The following is an 11,303-nucleotide window of genomic DNA, read 5'->3' as shown; positions in this document are numbered from 1 at the left end:
TTCATCCTAGTTTCTGAGCTTTTTTTTTTCTCTTAACAAAATACCTAAAAATATCCTTATACTTTTACAACTTTGCCTCAGGAACCAGCTCACTCTGGTGAGAGCTCCCCGCCTGTACTCTGAAACTCCCTTTTTAGGGATATTTTTGCCCATACATATGAGTTATTTTTCTTCTCTACAGCATTTTCATAAAACAGAATTTTATTTGCCTTTAATTTTCCTTGGATTTAGCCAAGGTAAATATTCAGAATTCATAGTCTTTCAGGGAGATGTCATTTTTCACAAAAATTGGAGGTTTGTCCTACCTGTGTTCCTTGGAGGAACAGAGGCTGGTTTGTTTTAGGGCAACTCTTGCAGATGAATAAATCCTCACACGCGCCAATAGAGGCTGGTCTGGAATCATCTGGATTCACATGACCAAGCTTGGGAGGCCTTAGTCTCCTGCTTATAAAAATGGGGATTTGACATGTTCTAGCCCCAAGGAACAGAAGTGGTAGAGGGAAAATATAATCAGAATAGAGTATCAATAAAACTTTAGCCCCTCCCCTGGATTCTGAAATCTCCATGATGTCAAAATCAATGCTTTAGACTAGGGGAGATGGGTTAGGAAGCACGGGAATGAGAAGTGCATACTTGAAGAATTAAGATGTATTTCCCAGAAAAGGAACATGATGAAAGTGGTCAGAAGAAACAATTTCCTTCCTCTTTTCTAGTTTTAAATTAAGAGCCCCCTGCAGAGCCCCTTCCATGTCTTGCATGTTACAGATTTCACTGTTCCCATCGGTTGTGGAGATAAGATGTGGCTTCTGACTGCTCTGCTCCTTTGGGGTAAGTTGGGCTAAGAGGGTTAGCTAGAAGGGTACAGGCTCTGCTGATAAGGATTTAAGATTTTTCTCACCTTCCTTTGGTATCCTGAGCAAGAACTTAAGAGTATGGAGACAACTGTGTATGCGCTTCCATGGTTTGTTGGTGCTTATTATATCAAGAGGGTGGGAAGGGGGACCATAAGGTAGCATTAAGCCTAGAAGCCCCATGTCAATAGTCACCTTTGGGTTGTTCAGTTCTCCTGGTGCCCTGATTCTGGGAAAGGGGAATAGAGAAAAACTCAAGAGACATAAACCTGGCCCCTCTGAGTCTATATTTATTACATCTCCCCATCTCTCCCTCCTTCAGTATCTCCCACTGACCAACTAATGTCTCTGTTCTCTTGTCTCTTGCAGTTCCAGTTGATGGACAAGTGGGTGAGTGATCTGTAACTTAACTTCTCTTCCTCTGTGTCATTCCTGCTTCCGAAGGATGGGAAACGTTATCCTGAAGAAGGGAGTGTAGGGAGAGGATAGAAGGGAGAAAGATTTAGAATTTGTCCTGGGTGGTACAAATGTCTAATGCTCTCTCTGCCAACCAAAAGGTTGGAAGTTCGAGTCCACCCAGAGGAGCCTCAGGAGAAAGGCCTGGCAATCAACTTCCAAAAATATCAGCTATTGAGAACCCTGTGGTGCATATGTCTGTTCTGACACACTTGGGGTCTCCATGAACTGGAATTGACACTATGGTAACTGGTTTATACTCAGAGTGTGATTTTGATAATCCTTGATTTTTAAGGCTTCTCTCTAAAGTTTTCTGAATGAGCCCTGACCTTTAGAATAAATACCTTAATGTATATATAATAGTAGGGAAGGGCCAGAAACCAAAAACACAAAGGGAACTTTGCTAGGTTTCCCAACATCCCCCATCCAGTCTCCTTTAGAAGAAAGCTGAATACTTTTTCTTCTCCTCAGAGACAGCCTGACAGGTACTGAAGGCTCCAAAGTGAGGAGCTGGAACTTTAGTTCCCAAAGCAAATACTAGTTAAGGTTTGTGATTACCCCTCGGGGACAATACAGCACCAAGGACAATGATCCAATCAGTTTGTCCTATCTTAAAACCTGGCTTCGTCGCCTATCAACGATGAGCCCTAAAGCAGTAATTTAACCCTCAACAACCCTAGATCTCCAACATCCAGATGAAGATTTAATAACAGGAACAGAACTCTTTACAGCAGGGTCTGGACACTCTTAAAAGTCAACTTTTGTAGATTCCTACTTACCTATTTTCCAATCTAATCTAAATATATCATTTTTGTTCCTCGTGCTAGCCACAAAACCTTACCGATTCCCCAGAGCCCTTTCCTTTTAAGCCTCTTGGTCTTTTTTTAAATTCCCAAACAGACTCCACGAAGGCAGTGATCACCTTGGACCCTCCATGGGTCAGTGTGTTCAAAGGAGAAAGTGTAACCTTTCGGTGTAAGGGGCCTGGGCAACCTGGAAACGACTCCACCCAGTGGTTTCACAACGGCTCACTCATTCAGACCCTGAATTCCACATACAGCTTAACTGCTGCCAGCATCTACAACAGTGGTGAATACATGTGCCAGACAGCTCTCTCAGTACGAAGTGACCCTGTGCAGCTGGAAGTCCACACAGGTAAGTATGGGATGGAGCAGGAGGGCTGAAACCACAAGGTCTCCTTTTGTATTTTCTCCTTCCTGGGTGCTGGGTGTGTGTGTCCATTTATCTAACTACGAGTCCTAGTCCCTATGTCTTACCAGGTGAAATTAAAGACCGCATCTGGGTCTTAAACTGTGTCCCAACAGCACCCCACCTGGGTAGGGTATCTAGAGTAAAACTCAGGTGGCTGGGTGGTGCAAACAGTTAAGCACTCTACTACTAGCCTAAAGGTTGGAGGTTCGAACACATGCAGTGGCTCCCTGGGAGAAAGACCTGGTGACCTTCTTCTGAAAGGTCACAACCTCGATAACCCTGTGGAGCAGTTCTACTCTACACACACGGGGTCTCCATGAGATGGAATCAATGTGACGGCAAATAACAACAGCAACACTAAGAGTAAAACTCAGGCCCTAGGATTTTATCATTATTCAAAATTATCTCATTTTTTGTTGCTGAAAAAAGTCATGCCTGTACATAATAAATGGTAATACAGAGAAATGTACAAATAATGTACAATGAGAAGTGTCCCTCCCACCCCAAACCCCTAATCTTGAAGTCACCTCCCACAGAAACAGAACTGTTAAATAAACCTTTTTTTTTTAAAAAAAAAAAAAAAAAACGAACTGTCCCACGCCTTTCTTTTACCAGTTAAAATCTTTTGGAAGTCTGTTGTCTTAGTCTGGATTCCCTAGAGGAACAAAACCAATGAAACATATATGAATATATATAGAGAGAAAATTATTTCAAAGAAATGGCTCACACAATTGGGAGGAAATGGCTCACGCACCTCTGGGGGACAGGAAGTCCCAAATCTGTGGGTCAGGCAACAGCTGAAGACCGCTGCTGGTTCCTGTGATTGCAGGAGCTGACAAACCAAAAATCTGCAGGTCAGGTGGCAGGGTGGAGGCCTCTGCTGGCTCATGGGGTTGAGAGGGATGGAGAATCCCAAATCTGCAGGTCGGGCCAGGAGGCAGCCCACATCTCAAGAACCAGAGGTCAGGCAACAGGAAGAGTGCAGGGTTGAGGAAAACAAAAGTGAGCTTTGCCAGAACATCCATTTATTTACTGGAGGCAGACCACACCTGTGAGGAAACTCCTCTTTCAACTAATTGGCTGCTCACATCAGATCACAAAAAGGGGATTACATCGTGTTTGCCAAGCCACTGAGAATCATAGCCTAGCCAAGTTGATACCTAACATTAACCACCGCATCTGTTTCTATCCATGGAGAGCTACCTCATACTTTGAAAGTACGCTGTACCGTAATTGATTTGACCATTCTCCCTATTAGTCTAAGGTGCTTCCATCATTTTCCTTTTATAAACAATGCTGAAAGAAACATCTTTATACATATAGCCTGGGGCACATTTCATTGTGTATCCGTAAGATCAAATTTGGGACATGGAATTACTGTGAGACCTTAAGTGTTTTAAACTTTGATGAGTAGAAGTGAAAAAAACTCAAACCTACTTAAAATCTGTAAGAAGTTTTTATTTGGTAAGAGATGAAGATTTCAATACTCTTTAAAACAAAAGGTTTCATTGTTCAGGGCAAATGATCCAAATGGATTATTTAGTTATTTGAAAAACAATGAGTTTTTGTAGTTGATAATACAAAAGTTAATCCATGCTGGAGGTAGGATTATATTTCTGAGTACTAGGTTGCGTTGGGAAATATATTTTAGGCAAAGAAATGGAAACATCAGAGGGAAGGCCATATTTTGCAACCACCAATCCTTCTTCTTCCTTTGCAACTTTCACATTCCAATCACCAGTAATTATCAACGCATCTTGATGCATGTTTGGTCAATTTCAGACTTGCAGAAGTTGGTAAAAATCTTCTGTTTTCTCTTCTTTGGCTTTAGTGGTTGGTGCATAAATTTGAATAATAGTCATATTAACTGGTCTTCCTTGTAGGTGTATGGATATTATTCTATCACTGACAGTGTCGTACTTCAGGATAGATCTTGAAATGTTCTTTTTGACTATGAACGTGACACCATTCCTCTTCAATTTATCATTCAATTTGGCATAGTAGACCATATGATTGTCTAATACAAAATGGCCAATACCAGTCCATTTCAGCTCACTAATGCCTAGGATTTTGATCTTTATGTGTTCCATTTCATTTCTGACAACTTCCAATTTTCCTAGATTCAGACTTCCTGCATTCCACATGTTTGCAAGTATCTCTTCCCATTTTGACTTGTGCCACCTTGGCAAATGAAGACCCCAAAAGCTTTACTCCGTCCACGTCATAAAGGTCTACTCTGCTTTGTGGAGGCAACTCTTCCCCAGTCGTTTCTTGAGGGTCTTTCATCCTGAGGGGCTCATCTTCCGGCCCGATATCAGACAATGTCCCATTGCTATTCATAAGGTTTGCACTGGCCAATTTTTTCAGAAGTAGACTGCAAGGTTCTTCTTCCTAGTCTGTCTTAGTCTGGAAGCTCTGCTGAAACCTGTCCACCAAGGGTGACCCTGCTGATATTTGAAATACAGGTGGCAAAGCTTCCGGTATCACAGCAACACACAAGCCACCACAGTACGACAAACTGACAGACATGTGGTGGTCAGCGTGAGTAAATATTACAAATTCAGACCTCATGGAAAAACCAGCCTAGGTTTTTTCAATTTCCTGTTTTTTCTTCAATAACAATCCTAATCAGACAACAAGCTTGCTTGCAAATTTTTTTAGGATGGCGCTTAGCGTTTTGTAGAGTTTCTAGTTCCTTTTCAGTGAAGCCTCCTTGAGTCTCTAGAATAATGTCAGTGGACCATTTCTAACACACACACCTCTTTCATCACACTTGCTGTTGCCACGTGAGTGTTAGAGCCCTAGCTCCCATCTGGACTCCCCAGCCTCTGTGTCTAATATCCTGATGGGTGAAGTACAGACTGAAGCCTTCCCAATCTGATTTAAATTTCTATCTGTATTTTTGGCATATGGGAATTTCTCTTTCTTTCTTTGAGTTCATCTAAACTCAATAATTTTTGATTATATTTTATTCAGCATATCTTTCTGTGGAATTCAGGTTGCAGGAGTCAGCATTGCTCTTACCAAAGTCATAAATAGTTCTAATAGTGTGAATTCGAGAGAAATTTTCCACTTTCTGCTGCAACAAAGCTACATCCAATATATCTATTAGAATTAGCATTTTAATAATGCCTTTTCAACTTATAATGCAATATTAAAAGCCAAACCAAGCTCATTGCTGTGCAGTCCACCCTACCGAACAGAGTAGAGCTGCCCCATAGGGTTTCCAAGGAGCGGGTGGTGGATTCAAACTTCCAACCTAGCAGTCACGCTCTTAACCAGTGCGCCACCAGGGCTCCAATGCAACATTACTGTTGACATAAAGTTGCTCTGTTCTTACAACAATCCTAAGAAGTAGGTAATAACAGAAATAACTAATTTTTTCTAGCTCTTTATGTCTGCAAAATATTTTCACTTACTTAATCTCATTTGGTGAGATGCCCTATAATACATTCCTTTGCAATAAAATATATTTTTCTTAATATAGCATGCTGTTTCACATTGCCATGTAAAAGATATCGAAAGGAATGTATGGTTCTCACTACTGAAAATGTTCTTCTCTGATTGTCCACCTAATGACTTTCTATTCATCATTCAAAACACTGTTCTGGCAAAGAACAATCTTTGTCCACCTCCAGGAAGGAAAGGGGGGCAGGACATGAAGCAAAGATATCTATGTGTTTGGGCAGTATAGTCTTTGAGCACTCCTTGGTTGGGATAGGAACAAGGGAAGGGAAAAGTATTAGATATATTTAGACGCACTATGGCAGCATCCACGATTGTAAAAATTATGCTACAAATGGCCCTGGAGTATCTGACTTCCATTCTTAGATAAGTCCTGGAGGAGAAAAAGCACTGCTGTCTCTTCTCTTCCTTTGTCCTCTAAGAAACTTATTTTATTTAGCCAAGCCAACTGCCCTTGGGGAAGGAAAAAGTAGAGGAGGCATTTTTGGTTTTACGTAGAGACTTACATCAAAAGGGAGGGTCCATTTGACCTGGAGCTTGTTTTCACTGAGCGTATCACCTATCTGCATATATCTGAGTTTTCCTATCAATTTAGTATGGTATACACATCTGGATATGTTTGCAATTCTGTATGTGTGTCTTAGTATGCGTGGCCCCATTAACAAGTTTGTCAGGAGTTAGTTTCCTATGGCTATGTAACAAATTACCACCAACTTAGCTTAAAACAACATACATTTATTATCTCACAGTTTCCATGGGTCAGGAGTCCAGGCATAGCCCAACTGGGTGCTCTGCTCAAGGTTTCACAAGGCTGCAATCAAGGTGTTGACTGGCCTGTGTTCCTTTCTGGAGTTCTTTCAAGCTCATGTGGCCAGTGACAAAATTTAGTTCCTTTCAGTTGAAGGACTAAAGTCCCCACTTTCTTGCTGGCTGTTAGCCAGGGATTATTCTCAGATCCTAGAGACCCTGATAGTTCCTTGACACATGGCCCTCTTACAAGCCTTCCCACAACATGGCAGCTCACCTCTCTGAAGCCAACAGGAGACTCTCTCAGTCTAATCGGCTGAGACAGAGTCTTATATAGCACAATCATGGAAGTAACATCCCATCACCTTTGTCATATTCTGTTGGCTAAAAGCAAGTCATAGGTTCCACCCATATTCAAGGGGATCATACAAGAGCATGATTCATTGGGGTCACCTTAGAATTCTGCCTACCACATAAACTGTTGTTGTTCCAGCCAACTTTCAAGATCTGGAAAGGGATGAAAAAAAGGGGTTGTGTGTTGGCTGCTGGTGAAAGATTACTTTTCTTCCCAACAAAGCCAAAGCTTTTTGAGGAATGAGACACAGGCCTTAGAGTCAGCAGAGCTCTGCAGCTAGAATGTTGGGAGAAGAAAAAAATAAAGGCTCTGGGGCAAGCGTTGGGATACTTGTATCTCCTCCACTGTCTGCATCCATTTCGGGTCTGCATTTTTTCAGGTTGGCTGCTACTACAGGTCTCTAGCCGAGTCTTCACTGAAGGAGAACCTCTGGTCTTGAGGTGCCATGGATGGAAGAATAGGCCGGTGTACAACGTCGTATTCTTTAAAGATGAGAGAGGCTTAAAGTTTTCTTCTTGCAGTTGTGAACTCTCCACTCTGAAAACCAACGTGAGCCACAATGGTATTTATCGCTGCTCAGGAACAGGAAAGCAAAAACACATGTACACATCAGCAGGAGTATCTATCACTGTGAAAGGTATGGCATCTTAGTGGTCATAGAGCTGTAAGTACTACAGGCATTATCATAAATCTTATAAAATCTTCACTTCAATATACAAGTGAAGAAACTGAGCTCCAGGGAGGTAGACTGCCTTACTTCAGGCCACACAGAGATCAGAGTGACTGGGTCAAGCCCAAAACTGAGGTCTTTGGGTTCCAGTCCATCGCTCCTTCCTACATACCACAGTACCTGACCTGTAATTCCAGGAGTTAGTATCGAGGCCAAGGCAATGTGAGGATTCATTTCATCAGTTTTATTTTAGTTGCAAAGAATATAGATTCATTCAAGGTAGCTAGGAGGGTTTAGAAAGTAACCCAATAAAACCTTATGAAAGTTTCACAGAGCTAGAAACTAGGAAGACATTAGGAACTGAGTGTACTTTTTGTCCATCTCTCAGGGACAATATAGCCTCTCTGGTTCCGTCTCTCTCTGAGCATCTGCTAACCGAGCAGCTTTCTCTGTGCCAGTTTGCACACGGTCTCAGACCTCGCTCTTTTACAGTCTCTCCTCCTACGCTTACCAACTATTAGCAACTTTTTTTTTTTTTTTTGTCACTTAGCTAACTCCTATGGGAAAGAAATTATTGTCCCAGGTAATCTTTTAAGCCAGGAACACAAGTAATAAGTTACTGAATTGGCTAGGGAATGAGTCAGTGTCCACTCTGGTTGACCATTGCCAGAAGGGCAGGATCATGTGATGTATACCATGGCCATTTAGGGAAGCATGAGCTGTGTAGAGGTTTTCTCCACAATAGGGTGTGAGCAATTATGGAGACTGTAATTATGTCTGTTGGAAACCCCAAGGAATGTATCTTTGCCAGAAGTGGGAAAAATGTCTTATGGATGCCTTCTTGTTCCCTGTCAACTTTCTCTTTAGAGCTGTTTTCACCCCCAGTGCTGACTGCATCCTTGTCATCCTCCCTCCTAGAGGGGAATCCAGTAAACCTGAGCTGTGAAATAAAGTTGCCCCCACAGAGGCCTGGTTTGCAGCTTTACTTCTCCTTCTACATGGGCAACAAGATCTTGAAGGGCAGGAACACATCCTCTGAATACCAGATACTAACTGCTAAAAGAGAAGATTCCGGGTCATACTGGTGCGAGGCGGCCACAGAAGATGGCGATATCGTTAAGCGCAGCCCTGAGATGGAGCTTCAGGTGTTTGGTGAGTGAGAATTATTAAGAACTGACTGACACAGGAGAAGCTGCTCCCTTTTCTTTGATGAGACTGAGATTTGCTCAAGGGGATTTCTTGGCCCAGCATGGAAGAAGAAGGCTCTTCAGAAAAGCCCATGAATGGGCCTTTCTACCCTTGATTTAGAACTTCACTCTTTTTCTCATAAACTTCATTACATTTCCTTTCTTTTGTTTTACTTTTTTTCCTCTATTTCCTTTCTCCCCTCCTTCCATCCTTTCTTCCTTGTCTTCTTTTTTATTTTCTATCTCTTCACTCTCTGTCTCTATTGTTCTCTTCTTTCCTCTGTCTCTCCCTGTCCCTCACCAACAATATACTGTGTTCCTCCTGTGTATTGTCATCGGTCTGGGGATATAAGGACACTGGGGTGCAGTCCTTGCTTTAAGGAGCCTACATGGGGGGTTGATGAGCTAGCGATTTTGTGGGTAGCATATTCCTACTTGCTCAAGTGTCTATTTTTAACAAAGGTGAAGAGATTGTGAGCTCCAGAACAACAACAACAACAAAATTGTTCAAAGAGTTCTAACTCAGCTCAAGCATTTAATGGCATAAGGATAGCAGTTGTCTCTGAAATTAGGGAGAAAGTCTACTGACTGGCCCTGGCAATTAAGTTCTTGCAAGGAGCCTGCCCTCTTGTCTAAACACCTTATAGCCCAGTTGGAGCTGCCTCCTTTCTGCCCCATGAAATTAACAGCCCCTCCATTTGAATCGGGCATATCAGAAAGTCTCAGTCAACCTTCTCTTCCAAATACATCTCAGTGGGACCCCTCTGGTTTCTAAGTAGTATCTCTTTGTCTTTCTCTGTTTCAGGCCCGCAGTCACCAGCTTTCTTCTGGTTTCATGGCTTTGTCTATCTGACAGTGGGAATAGCATTTTTGGTGAACACTGTTCTCTGTGTGAAAATAGAGAAGGACCTCCGAAGGCTGAGAAAGTTGTATTTATAAATCTCTTCGACTTTTGGCTATGGGAAAAAGGCAATTTCTTACCTTCAAAAATGTAGCTATCTAGAGGAAGAGCTGAAGTGTCAGGAACAAGAAGAAGGACAGCTGTGAGAAAGGAGAGACCAGAAGAAGCCCCAGGAGAGAGCAGCAAAGCAGCAGCTCAGCGGGTGGCCATAGATCTGGACAGTCTGATACCCCTTCCTTTCTGTGTAAGCACCAGGGCACAAGCAGCCAAAAGTTGAAAGACACTAGAACTATGGGTCCCATGGCATCTGATTAACTCTTAAATAAATCAAATAAATGAATCAACTTCAAGTGAGATAAACGTGGTGATCAGAGATGATTTGAAGTGAGATCTACTCTAAAGAAATTTATAAAACTTAGAAGTCAAGTCTAGCTTGCTTATCCTAACAGGTAGCTTAAGTGGTAGTGTATTTTTAGGGACAGGGTAAAAAGGTAAGTGTGTGCAAATGTCCAAGAGATGAAGGCAGAGATAAGGACAGAATTAAAGAGAGAATGAGTATAAGGCAGACCAGAGGGAATAGTATAGACCAAAAAGAAGGAAAGGAAATATAACATGAGATCGACTTCTGAGAGTCTGTGTGAGTGAGAAACCTCACGCCTCTGGTCTCAGGCTGGTCACTTCTTTGCTTTTCTCTTTTAGCCACTCACAGGGAATGCTTCCATATATCTTACAGACAGACAGACACAAAGGAGTAACTCACAGTGAGAAACGGAGGTGCATTGTTCTCTCCCTTTCATTTAAGGCGGCCTCAAAACCTCTCTGTACCCAGAGGCACCAGAGGTCCTGGCTGTCCCAGTCCCCTGCCCTATAGGAAAGCAGAATGTAACTGCTGCTTTCCTTAATAAATTAAACCCAGATCGCCAAGCCTGGCGCTGCAATGAGAAACTTGAAGTGGGAAGGGGCAGGGATATCAGAAAGCTGCAGCTCTTGCTTCCAGAGATTTACTTTCCTCTTCGGGGTTTCTGGATGATTACGAACTAGCTTCAAGACACACTGATTCCCCACTCTGCCTCTAGCTGGAAGACAAATATTTTCCTTGCTACTCCGTAACACAACTGAGATGAAACTGACATACATGACTAAGACTGTACTAAAAGCTTAGGAAAAACCAAAAGGGGTATAAACAAACCTAGCAATAGGATTCTGGGTTATTTGGCTTACAAAATGTAGCTTATCTGTCAAACGAGGATGCCTCCTGGCCTAGCCCCTGTCTTGGCTTCATATGGCAGAGCTCACCTTTAACAACCATCACCTAGAACACCCCCAAGCAACTTGGGACTTGAAATAGGTGCAAGAACACCTGAGCCCACTTCTTCCCTAATCTGTGGACAATGAGAATGTTCTTCTCCCCTCCACCTTCAGAAAAAAAACTATAACGATCATCACTGCAGTAGGAGGA

General features: G+C 42.4%; 1 protein-coding gene across 1 annotated transcript; it reads left to right on the top strand.

Moving 5' to 3' along the window:
- The first annotated feature begins 449 nt into the window (after window positions 1–449).
- On the top strand, window positions 450–10,199 carry FCGR1A (Fc gamma receptor Ia). Its single transcript, XM_064282504.1, has 6 exons — window positions 450–828; window positions 1,221–1,241; window positions 2,208–2,462; window positions 7,466–7,723; window positions 8,624–8,908; window positions 9,749–10,199. The coding sequence occupies exons 1-6, from the start codon at window positions 798–800 to the stop codon at window positions 9,880–9,882; spliced, it is 984 nt and encodes a 327-aa protein (XP_064138574.1). The 5' UTR covers window positions 450–797; the 3' UTR covers window positions 9,883–10,199.
- The last annotated feature ends 1,104 nt before the right edge of the window (window positions 10,200–11,303 follow it).

Source organism: Loxodonta africana, chromosome 3, assembly GCF_030014295.1.
Source record: "Loxodonta africana isolate mLoxAfr1 chromosome 3, mLoxAfr1.hap2, whole genome shotgun sequence".
In the NCBI taxonomy this organism is placed as follows: Eukaryota; Metazoa; Chordata; class Mammalia; order Proboscidea; family Elephantidae; genus Loxodonta; species Loxodonta africana.
This window is presented reverse-complemented; position numbering and strand designations above follow the sequence as displayed.